A 21,433-nucleotide genomic window follows, 5' to 3' on the forward strand; every position below is an offset into this window, starting at 1 on the left:
CATTATCAGTTGTAAGTTAAATTAGTTGGGATTTGATACGTTGTAATAAAAGTTAAGGTTGTGGCTTGTTTTCATACTTTAACCTGTTGCGATCCGTGGTTATGTACAGCAGGGTCATTACAAATAATATTTATTATTCAGGTTTATATATTGTATATGTGTTGTGGACCCCAAACTTCTGACCCGGGTTTGGATGGCGCCACATTTGGTCTCAAGAATGCAGGAGCTACCTATCAAAGGTTGGTAAATAAGATTTTTAAGGATCTTATTGGCAAGACCATGGAAGTTTATGTCGATGACATGTTAGTCAAGAGTCTAGTAAAGACTGACCATATAACCCATTTGAGAGAAGCTTTTTAGGTCCTGAGATACCACAAGATGATGTTAAATCCTACAAAGGGTGCTTTCAAGTGGGATCTGGAATGTTTTTGGGATTGATGGTCTCCAAGAGGGGAATCGAGGCCAATCCCGATAAAATAAAGGCAATCCTGGACATGGAGCCACCAAAAACTATCAAAGATGTTCAAAAGTTCACTGGAAGGGTTGCTGCATTGGGGCGATTCATCTCCAAGTCTGGGGACAAGTGTTTGTCGTTCTTCAAGTCCTTGAAGAAGGTTAAGGATTTTGTATGGAGTGAGGAAAGCCAGAAGGCATTCGAAGAATTAAAGAAATATATGGCCCAGGGCCCGTTGTTGGCCAAGCCAGCTCTGATGAAATTTTATACCTGTACTTGGCCGTTTCAGAAAATGCCTTGAGCGATGTATTGGTTAAAGAGGAACTTAAAGTCCAGAAACCCGTATACTATGTTAGCAAAATTCTGCATGGAGCTTAGTTGAATTATTCAACTATTGAAAAGTTTGCTTTAGCCTTGTTAATGGCTTCAAGAAAGTTGTGTCCTTAATTTCAGGCTCATCAAGTTAAGGTGCTAACGAATCAGCCCCTGAGAAATATTATTCATAGTCCCAAGGCTAGTGGGAGGCTGATCAAGTGGGCTATAGAGTTGGAAGAATTTGACATCAAGTACAAGCCACGAACGGCAATAAAAGCCCAGGCATTGACTGACTTCGTGGTGGAATGTACCGTACCCAACCAAGAAGTCGGGGGGCGGGAAGATACTATACCTCCAAACACAGAAGGTGATAAAGGGGATAAAGAGAAGGAAGTCAAGGAAAAGGAATATTGGGTCCTCTATTTTGATGGAGCATCAAAAAAAATTACAATGGAGCAGGCCTAGTTTTACAAAGCCCCGATGGGTTCCTGATTGAATATCCCATGAAGTTGGACTTCCCAACCATAAATAATGAAGCAGAATATGAGGCTTTGATAGCTGGCCTCGGCCTAGCGGGGACACTAAGAGTCAAGAACTTGAAGGTCTGTAGAGACTCGAAGTTGGTCATATCCCAGGTGAAGGGAGAGTTTGAGGCAAGGGATGATACGATGGCTAAGTATGTCCGCCTAGTAAGAGCTGTGATGACTCAATTCGATGAGTGCCATGTTGAGCACATCCCAAGGGAGGAAAATGCTAAAGCGGATGCGTTGTCAAAGTTTGCTTCATCTGACATAGAGAAAAGTTCCAGAAGCGTATACTTCTGCGTTTTGAAGACACGAAGCATTGATGTTAAGCTTGTAGCTCCTATAGGGCTGGGAATGTCATGGATAGATCCCATTAAGGCCCATATTCAATGCGGTTGGTTTCCAAATGACGTGACTGAAGCCCGAAAGTTGGTTGTTTGAGCACTAAGATACTCCTTGATCGATAGGATTTTGTACAAAAGATCTTATGTGGTTCCTTACTTAAGATGTCTCAGGCCCGATGAGGCACGCCTGGCTCTTGAAGAAGTACACGAAGGTATTTGTGGGCAACACTTGGGGGGCAAAGCACTGCCTCATAAGATAATCCATTTAGGCTTCTATTGGCCAGAGATGATGGCCAATGCTAAAGAGTATGTGAAGAAGTGTGATCGCTGTCAGAAACATGCACCTGTCGTTCGACAACCCCCCGAGATGTTAACCTCCATCAACTCTCCCATCCCCTTTGCAATGTGAGGAATGGATATACTTGGACCTTTCCCCATGGCCATAGCACAAAGGAAGTTCCTGATTGTAGCCATTGATTATTTTACTAAATGGATTGAAGCCAAGCCTTTGGCCAAAATCACAACTAAGCAGGTTGCACAATTCCTGTGGGAGAACATCATGTGCCGTTATGGAATTCCTCGTATCTTAGTTACCGATAATGGAACACAGTTCAACAATGAGGAATTCAAGAAGAATTGTGAGGAGAATGAGATTGAGTTACGATTTACCTCCGTAGCTCAACCTCAAGCTAATGGGCAAGCGGTGCGAAAGTGGCAAATCGAATAATCCTGGATGGACTAATGAAGAGGATCGAGAAGTCGAGGAATAACTGGGTGGATGAAATACTCCCAATAATATGGGCATATAGAACTACCTGTAGAGTCACGACTGGAGCAACTCCCTTCATGTTAGCATATGGGGCAGAAGCGGTTGTTCCTGTAGAGATATCACATTCGTCTCCCATGATTCAAGCTTTTAATGCTGAGGAAAATGAGGAAGGGCAAAGATTAGCCATGGATCTAATTGATGAAGTACGAGATGAGGCACATACGAAGATAGTGGAATATCAAAAAAAGGCTTCGTTCTACTACAACCTAAGGGTTAAGGAAAGTTTCTTCAAGTAAGATGACTTAGTCCTGAGGAAGGTGGAAGCTTTTGGTGTTGGGCAGAAAGGAAAACTTGCCCCAAATTGGGAAGGATCATACAAGGTCAAAAGTGTTCAAGGAAGAGGAACCTACAAGCTGGATACTATGGATGGTTTTGAAGTCCCGAGAACTTGGCATGCATAAAATCTGAAGATCTACTATGTGTAAAGTGGTTAAGCACGATTCTCACTAGTCAAGATGACAAGTAGGTTGAAAAGCACCTTGAAGCTTTGCTTGTTTAGGATTACATGTTTTAGTTTTGTTTTGAGGTTTATTAAGACTTGTGTAAGGGATGTATCCCAACAGTTTATGGAATTTAGAAATTTTTCGAAATATGTTTAACACATCCTTGTGGCATGGCAAGTAAACTAAGTGCATGAGATGAAAGCATAAAGTTTGATTAATAAAACTGGTTCAAATAAATAATACAAAGTCTGATAAATAAAGTCTCAAAGACAAAGTAAAATAAATAAGCCACGCAGGGCTAGAAAAGCTCTAAGAAGCAGAGGTGCCCTCAGCATCCATATCATCGTCTCCGCCACTCTCGCTGGATGTCTCAGTGGTCCCGAAGGAAGAAGAGCTATCATCTGCAAAAGGCCTAGAAGATGACTCGGGAGGAGGAAGATGTGGGTCTTGAGGGGTACGATCCGAGACAACCACTCGGGTGCGAAACCTCTGTAGTAAAGCCTCGTCGTCAGGGCAGACATAGTTCGCTGGGTTAGTATCAGGACAAGCCTCGTTCACGGTCCCAAGGGTCGTGTCCCAGCTAGTCCTAAAAAACCCAGAGAACACCGAGTCGTCCCTCACCCTCATAGACTGGGTGAACTCCTCTGAGTCCAAATAGTTATCGATCACCTTGTCCTTCTCAGCCCTTAGCACAACCAGCTCAGCATTGGACTCTTCAAGCTCTTCCTCCTTACGCTTCAACTTTCTTTCCAAAGAAGCGTACTTCCTCTGCTGCTTCCTGAGGGCATTGTCAGCTTTGTCTGAAGCCCTCTTCCACGATTCAGATTGCCTCACAGCGCCTTGGAAGTAGGCGTTAGACTGAAACGAAACAATAAACAAAGATATAAGGCAAGTGAATGCTGCAAGTAAAAAGAGAGTAAAGTTGTAAGAAAAAGTCGTACCGAAGCCAAGGAATGAGCACCCATGAGCTTTATCCTCTCCAAGTCTGGGGAAGCCACTAAAAGAGATATGTCCTAAGTCCAATCATGTATGAGGATTTAGGAATAACTTTTATGTAATCTGTTTTGATTTCATTGATATTAATAAAAGACTTGTTTTGTTTTTATTGCGGGTTCTATCTATTTAAATGTTTAAATAAGATATACCACAGTTTAGAGTAAAGTTTTTTATGGATTGTGATGAGATCATAATAACGAGACCTAAAAGATGATAACTCTAAACTTAAATAGTTCATGGTCGTAGGATTACTAACTGATAATTAATAATCCGCAAAGATCGGTACATACTATGCTTGCTTCATTATGAAGGATGTATGTTCTCATAGACATTTGTGTGGTGACACTATAGCTAGTATGTAGGTGCTTATTATAGAATAAGTTCACTGAACATGACTCACACAGCTGAACAACTGATGCAGTTCACTCACGTGTCAGCAGTTGTTCACATATATCCATATTCCGGCCAACACCAAAACCTTAACCAAATTTAACGATTAAACTATCAAAATAATCCTCGTGACCTCAGGAACAACAATCAATCATCACAACCATCAAACAATCCCTTAAACTCAAAAATCGAATTTAACTAATAAAATTAAAAAATCGAAATTCTAAATTAATCAACCTCTATTGATGATATAGGTACGAACATATAGCTCTCATCAAGGGCTTCACAACGGTTACAAATACTTTCGATTTGGTGTTCGATATCACCTTCAAATTTGGGTTTGATTCTCAGAACTTTTCAAGAACACCAAGAACACATTTTCAAATAATTTTCAGAAAATCAAACTTCAATTACTACATGATATTGAACTCTATTTTTGAAGTATAATATATGAAATTGACCAGAAAAACATGCTCTACAACATGGAATCATCAAAACACTCAAATAATCACGTCTGCAAAAATTCATTTTTTATTCACTAAATAATTCGAATTAAAATAATTAAATAAGAAAAATAACTTAATTCCTGGGCAAAAACTGATGATTGATTCAGAAAGAAGATTTCGAGAGCTTCGTTTTGATATGTTGCACGCCCGAATCGGAGTTCGATAATGCCTTCGTTCGTACGATTGATTTTCAGGAACGTATCGGTTTCTAGGGTTTTTCTCTGTATTTACTATATTTTTACTGGTTGCAAATGAATAAACGAAATAAATGAAATAAGAAATAGTCTATTTATATTTACGTAAATATTGGTTCGTTCTGGATCGATAAATTAGTTGCTTAGCCGCTAAGTAACTGCAAAACGATCCAAAACTAGATTACTTAACCGCTAAGTAACTATAAAAATAATACAATTAATATCAGCATCGGATAATCATCAAAACCGGGCTGCTTATAAAATATTATATACGAAAATAATGTAAAAAATATCCCGTCTCTCGAGAATACGGGTTTTGTTGATTTATCGAAATGGTTATCGTATCGAAAATCTTGCGCCGGGCCGCGCACGGGTCAAACCGTAATCCGGATCGGAAAAGTTAAAACACAAAAAATATCCGGAATTACCAGATTAGGTTAGAAAAGAGTTTTCGGAAGAGTTTCGGGATGTAAAAACGCAAAAACAGTTGAAGTCGGACGATTCCCGGCTTTATAAAACAGTTTTGTAATTCTACAGAAAATAATTATTAAACACATAAATTATTATAAAATCATTTAACAATCCAAAAATTACCGGAGAAATATCACAATTATCTATATTTTATTCTGCACATATAAAAATTAAAATACTCAAAGAATATCACATATAAACACCCAAACATCAATTCCACTTATCATATAATTCACTAAGATTCACATAAAATCACAAAAACAACTCCAAATAATAATACTACTAATATTTGAAAATATGGGATATTACAATCTACCCCTTATAAGGATTCCGTCCTCGGAATCAGCAGAAGAGAGCACTAGGGACCTTCTAGCCAACTTTCCAATCTTGCATAAGCAACTTTTCTCAAAACCTCAAATAAAACTTTGATTCCTTGTATAACATAATGATCACGGGAACTTCACTTCGCACCATTGTTCCTTCCACATATCATTTGACCAATTCCTCAATAGAATCACTTTTACTGGTCGCGAGAAAGAAGAATAGAGAGAAAGATAGAGAGAAGAAAAGAAAGAGAGATAGAGAAAGAAATAAAGAAATGGATTGACTTCGTTATATGCCACTGGTATTTTAATCGCATTGCATTCCACTGTCGTCCTTGGTAATTCCATCACATCGCCTTACTTTGACTTGACCAAGATAACTCAGCTTAACTTGATTGACATACCTTCGAATATTTGGAATGATAAAATCATGGAATTCCAAAAAGAAAAGAATTTCATATCATAACGGGACCAAAATCTGAATTTGAGAAAATGTATTGTTGAAATAAAAGAATAACTAAGAGATCAATATGATCATATGAACTTGGTATTGCGTGCCCAAATTAAGACACTACTAAAGATTGTTAACCTTCTTGTAGTCACAACACACACAAGTGATGGCGTCCCATCCAACTCCTATCACACAGACAGGTATACCTTGTGTCCCCTATAGTTAGGGTCGTTCATCTCAGTCAGAAGAAAAGAATATAAAAGAAATTCAAAAATCAAACGATTATGAATATGAAAAAATTTCAAAGCTGATATTTCTGAAGGAAATGAAATCCAGAGAACAAAAATTATGGCATAAAATGAGCAAGTGGTGTCACCTCACCAATAAACTATCCTCCCTATAAAAAAGTGGAAGTTAAATTATCATAACTTGGCAGAGCTATCAAAACCTGAAAAATAGGCTTCATGACAGCCTCTGGCACATTTAAAACACAGATATGATTGAAAATGAATGGTTAGGGAATATATCCTCTAACAATTACTTCTTTTTGAGAGATGTCAAAAGGGAATTATAGAAAGAGAAGGTATTGTCAAGGTCTTAATACTTATCTTCTATCTGAACTCTTCTGTTGACTCGTCATCCGATTCTAGACACATCTTCATGTTTTAAGGATATCGATAATCCTCATCGTCGTCAAATCGTAGTATCCTCGAAAGATTCCACAATAGAAGTTTGCATCTTCCAGGAATTTTGTCCTGCTCAACACAACCATCTCAAACGAATGCGCCTATCTTAACTTACTCGTTGGTACTGAAAGAGATATGTCCTAAGTCCAATCATGCATGAGGATTTAGAAATAACTTTTATATAATCTGTTTTGATTTCATTGATATTAATAAAAGGCTTGTTTTGTTTTTATTGCGGGCTCTATCTATTTAAATGTTTAAATAATATATACCACAGTTTAGAGTAAAGCTTTTTATGGATTGTGATGAGATCATAATAATGAGACCTAAAAGATGATAACTCTAAACTTAAATAGTTCTTGGTCGTAGGATTACTAACTGGTAATTAATAATCCGCAAAGATCGGTACATACTATGCTTGCTTCATTATGAAGGATGTCTGTTCTCATAGACATTTGTGTGGTGACACTATAGCTAGTATGTAGGTGCTTAATATAGAATAAGTTCACTAAACATGACTCACACAGCTGAACAACTGATGTAGTTCACTCACGTGTCAGCAGTTGTTCACATAGTGATAGTTGTACAAGTATCCTTAGACTTGAGGTCATCATAGTCATCTTGTGTACACTGAACTATGCTTTGGTTTAGTTCTTAGTCTCAAGGGACAATTATAAGGGTTCTACTGGGTATAGGAATTTGTACACGAATATAGTGTATGATCAATAAAGGATCTACTCATTCCAGTGTAGGAAGAGAATGTTAAATGCTGATCCACTTATGTTAGTTCAGGAATCTCTGGTCAGAGTGAATGAAATTAGAAAGGAGTTTCTAATTTACATTAAATAGAACTAAGCATAGTGAATGGGAAAGCAAGTGATTAAATAAGATAGGCTTGACACAAGTTTCATGCCTTGTATTTAATCGTGACATTGCAGAGTAGAAGGAATTAATTGTACGGTAACTACTCACTGAATAGGTTCTTGGTATTCTAAGCAGTGAATTCGTATTATCCGGATAGTCGCGATATGCTGAGAAGTATCTATCCCTCACGATGTAGAATAAATATGATTAATTAATTAATCATATTTAATGAATTAGAGAATTTATATAAATAATGATAAAATAATTTTATTATTATTTATTTCTACTATCGGCTTAATATTGAATCTACATGGTCACACCATAAAAGAGAATGATTTAATGGTGGAGGAATTAATTAATAATGGCTGATAATTATTTATTTATGAAATAAATAATTAATTGGAAAATTTAATAATTGATTAAATGAGATTTAATTGATTATAAATTAATTAAGAAAAGGTTCTTAATATTATTAATTAAGAATTTAATTTTTGGAAATTAAATCAAGAGAGGGAATTTTTTCTAAAGTGTTTAGAAGAAGGATTAATAATTAAAAGGTGTTTTAATTATTAATGAGAATAATAAAGGGTTAATAATAATAATATTTTATGGGAAAATTTTCAGCTGAAAATTTTGCCTATAAATATACTATTATAAACCCTATTTTTGCCTCAACCTAAAAATTTTACAAAACCCTAATTCTCTCCACCTCCTCCTTCTCCATTACATCGTTTTCTTGGTGGATACCGGTGGAGTTCTTCACACTTGAGGAGCAGCTGCTAAGGATCTCCGCTCGTGGTTCTTGGATCGCTATTAAAGACCTCCATCTTTTCATTAATGTAAAGCTTCTTAAGGTAAACATACTGAACTACGAATTAAATATTATTTTTCGCATGGATCCTGCGGAGGGTTTCGGTTTTTTTTTTAAGATTTAAGTTTACGTTTTCGCTGCGTTTATGTGCTAAAACCCTTCGGCCACAACATCAGTAAAGTCCTTGGGGGTCACACCATGGTAAGACCAATCCCAGGCATGCTTTGTGGATCCAACCATAGTATCCCCTCGGCGGAATCCCTAAAGAGGCTGGAAAGCACTAGTGGCAGCAGAGACTGGAGCAGCAGCAGAGATGGGGGCATTCTGGACTTCAGTTCCCTCAGCAGGAGTCTCCACCATAGGCTCCTTGTGCTTCCTTAGGAAGCTAGGCTCCGTAGCATTTCATCGGGTGTCCAGTCCCACAAGGCGAGCCTTCTTCATCCTCGCGGTCTCCTCAACAACAGGCATGTTATCCTCATTAATTTCCTTAGCAGCTGCAAAAATAAGAGAAAAACAAAAATAAGTGGTGTCAATAATGCATGGAAGAAAGTAAAAACAAGAAGGGAAGAAAAATACCCTGAGGAGAAACTGAGGAGAACCCCGCTTGAATAAGGGAAAACTCCTCTAAAAGAGTCCAGCTAGGAGTGGCACCATCATCCCGAGTGAGCTCGTTATAAATGATAGTTTCCTCGGGGATTAGGTGAATGGATTTACGTTTACCATCGCTAACCTTCCCGAAGGAAGATCTGAAGAGGGTGCCCCAGTCCCCATTCTCCCACCTTAACCCGACAAAACTACTCCTCCAATGTGGGTTGTTGTCGGGAATGGAAGCACTATTAATATATGTTTACACTTGGGCCTTTGTTTAATGTAGACCCAACCACAAAGACTCTAAGAACTGTTATAACACTGGAAGATTTTCCTAAAAACTGCTATTGATAAAAGAAAACCTCCCCTAAGACAAGAAATCATGAAACATAAAATGTTCCTCCAGGCGTTTGAAGGAAGCTGACAGGGGTTGATTTGCAAGTCTGCAAGCAAGTGAGGGATGAAATCGAGGAAAGGAAACCTAAGCTCAGCATTAAGGGCATCTGTGTAAATAAAAAGTGTGTCTGGTTTCCAGTGGCAAGTACGAACACCACCACTAACAGGAACTAGCCTAAGAGGGGGACGAACATTATAAAGTTCGTTCATTTTATCAAAATCTATATTATGTCAGGTGTTGTAATAATAAAACGAATCAAGATGTGCATAAGAGGGGTACTCGTCCCCTCTAGTGTTAATCATATCTAATAAAGACATGTAAGAAGAGCGGATTTCGATATCGTTACCTCATTTCGAAACTGAGGCAATCTTGGCCGCTCTCTCAGCACCCTTGTCTGTCATTAATGGAGGAAAAAGAAAGCTTGGAAGCTTGGGGAGATGAAAAAGGCCGGAAAAGGCTAAAGAGATGGCCAGAAATTTCCTAAAGACAGAGGAGTGTTGAGAGTGTTGAGAGGAGAGGAGATTTCTTGAAATGAAATGAGAGGTGTGAGTGAAATCACACCCCCACCTCACTCTTATATAACCTCCCAAACCAGCAAAATGGGCCTAAAAAACCCATTTGGGCCCAAAAAACAGAAGGATCTAGAAAGATCTAGGAGTTTTTTAAGAATAAAAAATTAAAAACTTGATTTAAATGTATATTTTTGAGGAAATTCTGGAAGGATCCCGAAGAATCTGGAAATAAAAGTGACAAGTGAGGAATAAATTTCAGAATTCCAGAACATTCTGGAATTTGGGTTTGAAATAGAGGCTCAACCCAAATCTTACTGGGCCTGGGAGTATGGAAGCCCAGTGTAAGGGCCCAAGTCAGAAATATATTATAAAAATGTGAATCTTATTGGGCCTAGGAAATATAACAAGCCCCTTTGGAATCAAGCCCAATAAAAGGGCCCAAATCTAGAAGTATCTAAAAAAGAAAATTATGGGCCCAAAGGAAGGCCCAGGGTTGAGGCCCAACTATGTTTAAGGGATGGAATTAAATCAGGCCCATGTGCTAGGGCCCATTTAGAAGCCCAGAAAAATCCTAGCCCCGAGAAATTATTTAAAAGAATAAAATATATACGAGCATAGTCCTTGACCTGATTCGATCAGGATTAATGTTGTGTTCTTAGTCGAATACTTCTGCTCGAAAACATCATCGACCAGGATAAAAAGAAGGCAATAATTCGGTAAAAAAAACCAAAATCCTGACCGAAAAGGACAGGATCTTGGTCGAATTACAAAATAAGGGGGAAAATTCCTGACCGAATCGGTCAGGTTCTAGTCGAACACTCCTCCTCGAAAACGCCTTCGATCAGGGTTAGAAAGAAAGGTTAATTCGGTCAAGAACGTAAATCTTGACCGAAAAGGTTATAATCCTGATCGAAAATCGATTAGGAATTTTGCTCGAATGATCCTCCTCGACAGCACCCTCGATCTGGGCATTATAGGGGCTAATTGGACCAGGATCCTGGTCGAACAGGATTCCTGGTCGAACAGGATTCCTGGTCGAACTGTGTATTAAAAAAAAGAGAGGTAAAAAAGAAAAAAAAAAGGGAAAAAGTGGGGGGGAATTCCTGAAAAATTTCAGAAATTAGGGAATAAATTCCAGAAATTAAGGAATAAATCCCAAAAATTAAGGAATAAATCACAGAAATTAAGGAATAAATCCCAGAAATTAAGGAATAAATTCCAGAAATTAAGGAATAAATTCCAGTAATTAAGGAATAAATTTCAGAAATTAAGAATTAAGGAATAAATCCCATAATTAAGGGAAAAATTCCTGAAAATTAAGGAAAATTCCCAGAAATTAAGGGAAAATTTCTGAAAATTAAGATAACTCCTAAATAATAGGAATAAAGGTAAATCGATGTAAATGTGTAGGTCGCTCCACACTTTACGCAAAAACGATACCCTGTAAGTGAACGAATGAACTCAACTTATGCGAAACCTTTTCACGGTTTCCCGGAAGTTGGGGGGGGCAAATGATAGGGAATAAAATTAGGCTTGAGTATGTAATTAATGTTGCATTAATTATATCAGAATTAGGCTGAAAGTTAGGCCCATTTGAAAGGGCCCAAAACTCTGAATATTACTTAATTTCGTAATTAATTAATAAGGGATAAGTCAGCTGATAAGATGAGTCCTAGTGGGGAAATAAATCATTGTAGATTGGCCTCCAAGGAAACTCATGGGATAAGGAATCTGTTTCCTACTTATTAGAACTCCAAAGTCCATTCTAATTCTGAGAATTGCCCACCAAGTCTCCTAACCCAAGTCCAATTCAAGGACTCCCAACATTTATATAAGGGGTCTCACCCCCACAAATCAGAACTACGTTTTTTGACTTGATCCTTGACAATCAGCAAGGTACGTAGGCATCTTGTTAAGACGGATCGAGTTACGAGACACAAGAGCAGTCAAATCGAGTCTCGAATCTCATGTACCCTGGTAATATATACAGCAATTAATATACCTTAGTTTTTAATCCATAACAAGTGAGAATACAATAAAACCTCGATAAATTAATATCTTTGAGATCATGAAAAATTATTAATTAATCGAAATATTAATTTATAGATAAATTAATAATTTATTAATTTATCGATATATTAATAATTTATTAATTTATTGAGATATATTATTTAAAATTTTATAACGTATACAATACTCAAAGTAATAATTTATTTTCATCTATTGAATACTTAAAATAATATTAAGAAATATTTATGAATTTAATTAAATTGAAAAGATTCACTTATTTAATTAGATTACGTGATGTCCTGAAGTTCTCAAAATGGTTCAAGCCAGGACCCTATCTTTTCTAAATCAGTTTTGGTCTCATTTGCCACAACAATAAAAGGGATCTTATTTAACTAAGTACACGGGAGTCGGTCTCACAAAAAGATATCCTTAAAGTAACAATTACATTACGTAATTTCCTCTTGTAACATGAACATCTATGCCAGAGCTCCATAATGCACTAAGAAATATTCAAGATGAAGTATAGGCGATATCAATTTTAAAAAGAAAATTGAGGTTTACTATAAAAATGCATCCTAGAAATCTATAATTTTGATGTGATTATTAATTTATATATTATATGGGACTTATATGTATTAATTAAAAATAATATCTTATAAATTTAGCGAATTATTAATTAAGCATAAAGGATCCGACTCGGGGTTACAAGAAATTATTATTAATTTAACGAAGTTATTAATTTATCGAGTATTAATTTATCGAGGTTTAAATGTAAATAACTGTAAATATGTATTATCTGGAAAAAATGACAAAAATAGCAGATTTTTGAAAAAATTTAGCAAAAATAGTCATTTTGAAAAAAGTGGCCAATTTTGGCCGATTGAATACTCCACTGTCAGTTGGGTATCCCAATTTGTATAAGATACTCCAGTGGTAGTTGGGTATTTCATATATGGGATACTCCACTGCTAGTTGGATATCTTGTATAAAGTGGATACTCCAGTGACAGTTGGGTATCCAATCGATTAAAGTTGGCCAACTTTTCAGAAATGGGTTATTTTTGTCAATTTTGTGTAAAAATAGGCTAAATTTGTCCTTCACCCTATTTCTGGTTATCCTAATCTTTTTATTCCACGTAAATAATAAATATGCTGAAGCCCTTCAAGTTCTATTATTTGAGAGAAATTATGTGATCAACTTTCAGCTGCTTCGTCTGTTCTATGACTTTTATAGTTGTTTTATATTATTTTGACTAAAGATGTATATATTAATTTTTCAAAATATCATCTTTATTTCGTTAATTTATAAAGTTTAGCTAAACTTCGTGCGCAATACCCGGGCAATTGCTAGTTACAATTACAAGGAATAAGAAATATATGATCTTACCTATTTTGGACAACAGGCTTTACCTCTAGCTGGTGCATACACAATTAAATTCTCATTACAAATAATACACGTTCTTATGCAACATGTACCTCACGTAGGGAACTTAAACGGAATCGGAGGTAAAAACGCTTGGGTTAATACAAAATCGGATGTATAAGTAGCTTTGAGAGGAATTAAGCGGATTTTGACCGCTTAAACGATTTTTGACCGATTAAAAGGGGATTAAAAATAATTAGAAAAAATTAAATCTTATTTTTAAAAAAAGTGTAATTTAATATTTTATAAATGTTACTTATATTTTTTAAGTTAATTTTGACTTTGTGATGATTATTTTATTGATTTGTTATGATACGTGAATGTTATCTCTTTATTCGAAAAAAATATTCATTATTTTTAATATATATATACATATTTATTTATTTATTTATTCATAATCCAATTAAGTGTCCGCTTTTAAAACCGCTTAAGCGTCCGTTTTAGGTGTTTAAACGCTACAAGATAACCTCACCGCTTAGCTCCAATTTACGCTTTTTAGAACACTGATACTTGCAACACTGATACTGAGACGACTTTACAAATAATGCATGTTCTTCCATTGCTTAACACACGCTCAAATACTGAGACAACAGTGGAAGTTGGATTCTAAAGCGAGGCAGCAGCTGTTGAGAAACTCACTAACAAGTAAAGCAACATAGAGGCAAGTGTATAAAGAATTTAACAAGTTTAGGCCAAGACCACAGTTAACAAAACAAAACATGCAGGTAAACAAAATCAGTAACTGAAATAACGTAGAGAGAAAGAAAGATGTACCCGAAACCATAGCTTTCAACAGTGACTGAAATAAAGTTTTACAGATACAAAACGCCAAGAAAATGATTACAGCTGAGTCACCAGGCCTTGCTCGAAGTCCTGGCTGCTCTTGAAGAGATTATTGCCCCCTACCTGCTGCGTTTGGGATGTGCGCAATATCTCCACCAGGATAAAACAGCTCGGAGTTTATGTTAACAGCAGCAACAAAACCTCCACTTCGACCAGCACCTCAGTCGCCGGAAAATATCAGCACTTCAGGACTTATGGGAGAAATGCAGAGAGATTGAAGAGAAGAGATGAGAATGTAGTGTGCTGTATTCATTCAATTTAGCCTCTATTTATAGGAGAGGAAAAATGAAACTGTCCACACACTTAATGTCTGAATTAAACTGCTCCATTAATGAAAAAATCAAAACTGATCAGATTTTGAATTCATAAATGAAAAAAAAAAATCAAAACTGAACAGCTTTTGAATTTAAATTATTTGTAACAGCTTTTCACATTAACACCCACATTATTATCAGAACTTAAGTTAAGTTCTGATTCGACTCATCAGTACTTAAGTTCTGATTCGACTCATCAGTACTTAAGTTCTGATTCTGATATCAGAACTTGTTAAGTTCTGATTTTATTCATCAGTTCTTAAGTTCTGATTCTTATATCAGAACTTGTTACAGATCAGATTATTTGCAGGTTCAATATATTTAGACTACTTAGCCTATTTCAGAACCCAGCCCAATAATCCAATCACCGATAAATAAATTCGAATTAAAATAATTCTCAAATAAATAAAATCCTCGCCCAGGTCGCCTCGCGTACGCGAGACGCCGAGACATTCGCCCAAATCGCCCTTCGACCCGACCCGGTCCGGTCCGGTGCGGTGCGTGGCGGGGCGGGGCGCGCGTGTGTGTGTGCGCGCGTGAAGCACACAACAACACAATGGACCATCACACACCTTAGTAGTTGTATACTACTCATGTGGGTAATACCATATAAAGCACACAACCCCCTTTATTTATTTCAATGTGGGACAAACATTCTCAAATTTTCCAAGCTTTTCCAAGCTACTTTCATCTCTCATTTCATATGGATTTCATTAAGAAAATTCTTAAAACCATACATGAAAATTTAAGTTCAAATATCATTGAACAATTTCCAATCATTAGATTTTAGGATTAACATCAAGAACATAATTAAATTAAGCTCTAAAATCCTAATTTTCTAACAATCCCCCACAAATCCATACAGAAATGTGATCAATTTCCCATCATGACTTGTTTTTCAGAGTCGGTACCCTTCCGGGTTTGAACCCTCCTAATTCCTCTACTTCAATGGCTATCGGACTCAGATGGAATGTTTCACCTTGAATCTTAATCCGTTTAGTATAACCATATTCCATAGACGACGACAAGTCAAAGGTTATGGTGTCAATCTACGGCTTTGAGACATTAATGGTCATGTCTCGATCCTGTTCGTCGAATGCTTCAAGGATTAACCCTATCCTCTAATTGCGACCACACAATTACATTCGCTTAGCTGGGCATCTCCAGAGATATACTGCCTCTATCTCGTCAAATGACTTGATCCCATTCAGAGTTTTAACACTCTTGCTTTTCTGGCAGTGTCAGTACCTTCTAGGTTTACAGGGGATAGACTCAGATACTATAGTATCATCTATGTAGCAAAGGTACTACCAACTCATCCTTACAGCTTGTTATTACCCATTGAATACACTTCGAGGGATCTCCTCTCATGTGTATTGGGTTCCCACTGTTGATGAATTATGATGGGTTGACAATCCCATCCCCAACCTTGACTTAAGGACCACTGCAGGTTCCAGTCCTTTAGTAAGAGGATCAGCTATATTATTCTGAGTTCCTATGAACTCTATAGCTATGATCCTATCAGTCACTAAACCCCTTATAGACTTGAGTCTAACTTGGATGTGTCTCTTAGTTTTAGCATTATGCTTTTTACTGCTAATCTTGTCGATAGTTGTTCGACTATCACAGTGAATAGCAATAGCAGGAAGCGGTCTGCTTACTACAGGTATTGCAGACATAAGTCCGTGTAACCATTCAGCCTCCGTCCCTGTGGCATCAAGTGCACACAACTCAGCCTCAAAAGTAGACCGAGTAACAATAGTCTGTCTGCTTGACTTCCAGGATATTGCTCCACCAGCCAAGGTGAACACGTATCCAGTCACTCCATTGGAACCAGACTTCTTAGCTATCCAACTTGCATCACTGTACCCTTCAAGCATACCAGGAAATCTCCTGTAGTGTAAACTAAGGTACATTGTGCCTTTTAGATATCTAAGTACTCTATCAAGAGCATCCCAATGAGTTCTGTTTGGACAGCTTGTATATCTCGCCAATTTAGACACAGAATATGAAATATCTGGTCTAGTACAGTTAGCAAGATACTGCAAGCTCCCAATAATCTGAGAATACCTTAACTGAGACACAGGCACTCCTGAAGTATTCTTGACAAGGGCAACTTTCGAATCATAAGGTGTACTAGCGATTCTACACTGTGAATAACCATATTTCTCAAGTATAGATTTCTCTATATAATGAGATTGAGTCAAGGTTATTCCTTCAGTGGACTGAATCAATTTGATTCCAAGAATCACACTTGCCTCACCCATATCCTTCATTTCAAAATGTCTTTTCAAGAATTCTTTAGTCTCGTTAATAATCTCAATATTGGTTCCAAACAGTAAAATGTCATCCACATATAGGCACAAAATAACACACTCATTACCTTTAACTTTAGTGTAGACACACTTATCACTTTCATTAATCTTATAACTGAAAGGCAATATAGTTTCATCAAACTTTTTATGCCAATCTCTGGGAGCTTGTTTCAAGCCATAGATGGACTTGATCAACTTACATACTTTCCTTTCATTGCCTGATGCAACAAATCCATCAGGCTGATCCATATAAATCTCTTCCTCAAGTTCACCATGAAGAAAAGCCGTCTTTACATCCATCTGATGGATGATAAGACCATGGACTGAAGCCAATGCTATAAGCATTCGGATTGTTACCATTCTTGCAACTGGAGAGTATGTATCAAAATAATCAATTCCTTCCTTTTGCTTAAAACCCTTAGCTACCAGTCTAGCTTTGTACTTATCTATTGAGCCGTCAGGGTTCAACTTCCTTTTAAAGACCCATTTGCACCCAATAGTAGAACACCCAGGAGGGAGATCAACCAACTCCCATGTTCCATTGGAAACAATAGAGTCAATTTCACTCTTGATAGCGCCCTTCCAGTGCCTTGACTCAGAAGAATCCATAGCTTGCCGGAAAGTTAAAGGTTCGTCCTCGATATTGTAAGTGATGAAATCACCTCCAAAATCCTTGACTATTTTTGCACGCTTACTTCTCCTTGGTTCCTCTAATTCCTTAGGAATAGAGCTACTACTAGGTTCCGCCCCCACATTTGTCATCTTTTCCACATGATCAGGAATAGAACTTGATGTGTGAGTAGGATCTTCCTCAGAAGTCGTTTCAGGTATTCCAGTCTTCATAGGGTAGACATCCTCAAAGAATGTCGCATCTCGAAATTCAACTATCGTGTTTGCCACTATACCATCTATGTCAGATTTTAACACTAAAAATCTCATAGTTGTAGTGGTTTCAAGATAGCCCAGAAAGATACAGTCAACAGTCTTTGGACCTAGTTTCTTTCTCTTGTGTTCAGGAACAAGCACCTTAGCAAGGCACCCCCACACACGAAGATACTTAAGACTAGTCATCCTGCCTTTCCATAACTCCAAGGGTGTTTTATCCATGTGTTTCAGAGGGACTCTATTCAAAATATGGCAAGCCGTATTTAGAGCCTCTCCCCACATGTAGTTAGGCAACCCAGAGTTAATAAGCATACTATTAATCATATCTTTAAATGTTCTGTTCTTTCGCTCAGCAACCCCATTAGACTCAGGTGTGTATGGTGGAGTAACTTCATGAACTATACCATTGTTTGCACAAAATTCATTAAAAGCATTACTCGTATACTCACCACCTCTATCAGATCTCAATCTTTTAAGTAATTTACTAGTTTATTTTTCTACTTCAGTTTTATATATAATAATTTTACTAAGTGCTTCATCCTTATGTCTAAGTAAATAAACATAACAGTATCTACTACTATCATCTATAAAAGTAATGAAGTATCTAAACTGGTCCTTGGTCAACACACCACCAAATTCACAAATATCAGTGTGTACTAAATCTAACAAGTCTGAATCCCTAACAATGTTATGAAAAGGTTTCCTTATTTGTTTAGCAGACACACATACTTGACATTTAGAATTCTTTTCTATGGTATATTTTGGAATCAACTCTAAGTTCATCATGTTCTTAAGAGCACCAAAGTTTAAATGACCTAGTCTAGCATGCCATATATTTGAGGATTCAATACAATTAACAGTAGGAATAACATTATTATTCAAACTTCCCAAAACAGGATCCGCATTAATAACAAATAAACCATTTGACAAGTAACCCTTGCCAAAGAATGTACCAGTGTGAATAAGAACTACTTTATTACACTTGAACGAAATTTCAAAACCACTAGAAACTAAACAGCTTCCACTTATTATATTTCTACGCATATCGGGAACATGATGCACTCTCGTCAGAGATAGAATACGTCCTGAAGGGAACTTCAGATCCACGTTTCCAACTCCATGTACTTGAGCAGCACTAGCATTCCCCATCTTCACAGTCAGGCTATGACTTTGTTGATAAGATACAAATAAACTAATATCAGCACAAATATGTACATTAGCTCCAGTATCTATCAACCATTCATTTGACAGATAGGTAGAAAATATCACAGGGTTGTAGGATACATACCGGTCAACGTTGGTTTCAGAAGCCGTAGCCTCACCAACAACCATGTTCACTACAGGCCCACTTGCGGTTCCAAGCACAACATTTGCTTGTGCTACCTCGGTTTTCTTCGCTTTCTTCGTAGGACAGTCCTTACTCCAGTGTCCAACCTGCCCACAAGACCAGCATGGTTTGTTTGTCTTGGGTTTCTTGGCCTTGTCCTTGTCACTCTTAGGTTTATTACTATTAGCTTTCTTAGCAAAAGCCTTCCTCTTTTGTCCTACAGTTGCTATGTTTACCTTCGAGGTACCGTGTTCAGTTGGCATCACATGTCCCTGTTTGGACTTGTGTTGTTCTTGCACCGAGATGTCCAGCATAAGGTTGGTCCAGGTGATCTCTCCTTTCTGTCTTTTCAGGGAGAGAGAGAACTCTTCCCAAGACTTCGGGAGCTTTTCAATCACACTCATCACCTTGAACTTCTCCGGGAGATTCATTCCAGACTCCTTCAAAGCATGCACTATCATCTCGAACTCATGCACCTGCTCAGTCATGGACTTATTGTCCACCAGCTTGAACTCGAGGAACCTTGCCACAGAATACTTTTCTAGACCTTGTGAGTCAGTATTATGTGTCTGGTCCAGCTTCTCCCATAAGAGTTTTGCAGAGTAGGCATCAGAAGAATAGACATCAAACAAAGTGTTTGTTAGTGCCGCCAGAATGGCCGCTCTAGCCACTCCATCCTTCTCAGCCCACTTCGCAAAAGCCTTAACTGTGTCAGCCTTCTCTTGATCCACTACTGGTTTCTCATATTCCACAACCGGCCACAGACCCTTTATAGTCAACCACAGCTTCATCCTTTTCTGCCAGCGAGAAAAGCCAATGCCACCGTTGAATTTCTCCGGTAAACCGGTTAGTTCAACAGCTTGTGGGAAACTATAGGTGGTCCAATCAATGGCCCCAGCAGTTACACCCGAACTGCTACCACCACCAACGATAACCTCACTTTCGTTAACCATTATGCTAAATTCTAAATAACCAATAATCTCTTCAAGAATGTTGAGAAACTCACTAACAAGTAAAGCAACATAGAGGCAAGTGTATAAAGAATTTAACAAGTTTAGGCCAAGACCACAGTTAACAAAACAAAACATGCAGGTAAACAAAATCAGTAACTGAAATAACGTAGAGAGAAAGAAAGATGTACCCGAAACCATAGCTTTCAACAGTGACTGAAATAAAGTTTTACAGATACAAAACGCCAAGAAAATGATTACAGCTGAGTCACCAGGCCTTGCTCGAAGTCCTGGCTGCTCTTGAAGAGATTATTGCCCCCTACCTGCTGCGTTTGGGATGTGCGCAATATCTCCACCAGGATAAAACAGCTCGGAGTTTATGTTAACAGCAGCAACAAAACCTCCACTTCGACCAGCACCTCAGTCGCCGGAAAATATCAGCACTTCAGGACTTATGGGAGAAATGCAGAGAGATTGAAGAGAAGAGATGAGAATGTAGTGTGTTGTATTCATTCAATTTAGCCTCTATTTATAGGAGAGGAAAAATGAAACTGTCCACACACTTAATGTCTGAATTAAACTGCTCCATTAATGAAAAAATCAAAACTGATCAGATTTTGAATTCATAAATGAAAAAAAAAATCAAAACTGAACAGCTTTTGAATTTAAATTATTTGTAACAGCTTTTCACATTAACACCCACATTATTATCAGAACTTAAGTTAAGTTCTGATTCGACTCATCAGTACTTAAGTTCTGATTCTGATATCAGAACTTGTTAAGTTCTGATTTTATTCATCAATTCTTAAGTTCTGATTTTTATATCAGAACTTGTTACAGATCAGATTATTTGCAGGTTCAATATATTTAGACTACTTAGCCTATTTCAGAACCCAGCCCAATAATCCAATCACCGATAAATAAATTCGAATTAAAATAATTCTCAAATAAATAAAATCCTCGCCCAGGTCGCCTCGCGTACGCGAGACGCCGAGACATTCGCCCAAATCGCCCTTCGACCCGGTCCGGTCCGGTGCGGGGCGGGGCGCGTGTGTGTGTGCGCGCGTGAAGCACACAACAACACAATGGACCATCACACACCTTAGTAGTTGTATACTACTCATGTGTGTAATACCATATAAAGCACACAACCCCCTTTATTTATTTCAATGTGGGACAAACATTCTCAAATTTTCCAAACTTTTCCAAGCTACTTTCATCTCTCATTTCATATGGATTTCATTAAGAAAATTCTTAAAACCATACATG

The 21,433-nt window shown here is 37.4% G+C and overlaps 1 protein-coding gene across 1 annotated transcript in view; it reads right to left on the minus strand.

Annotated features, from left to right (window-relative positions):
* LOC141685529 (uncharacterized) overlaps positions 1-4,095 on the minus strand; it is a 47,137-nt gene extending 43,042 nt beyond the window's left edge. Inside the window, exons 1-2 of the mRNA XM_074490623.1 lie at positions 3,851-4,095; positions 3,266-3,767 (exon numbers count right to left, since the gene is read on the minus strand). Of these exons, the coding sequence (XP_074346724.1) occupies positions 3,266-3,767; positions 3,851-3,874 (526 nt within the window). The 5' untranslated portion in view covers positions 3,875-4,095. The remainder of the gene's footprint in view (positions 1-3,265; positions 3,768-3,850) is intronic.
* Positions 4,096-21,433: the final 17,338 nt, after the last annotated feature.

The sequence above is a fragment of the Apium graveolens genome, chromosome 9 (assembly GCF_009905375.1).
Source record: "Apium graveolens cultivar Ventura chromosome 9, ASM990537v1, whole genome shotgun sequence".
In the NCBI taxonomy this organism is placed as follows: domain Eukaryota; kingdom Viridiplantae; phylum Streptophyta; class Magnoliopsida; order Apiales; family Apiaceae; genus Apium; species Apium graveolens.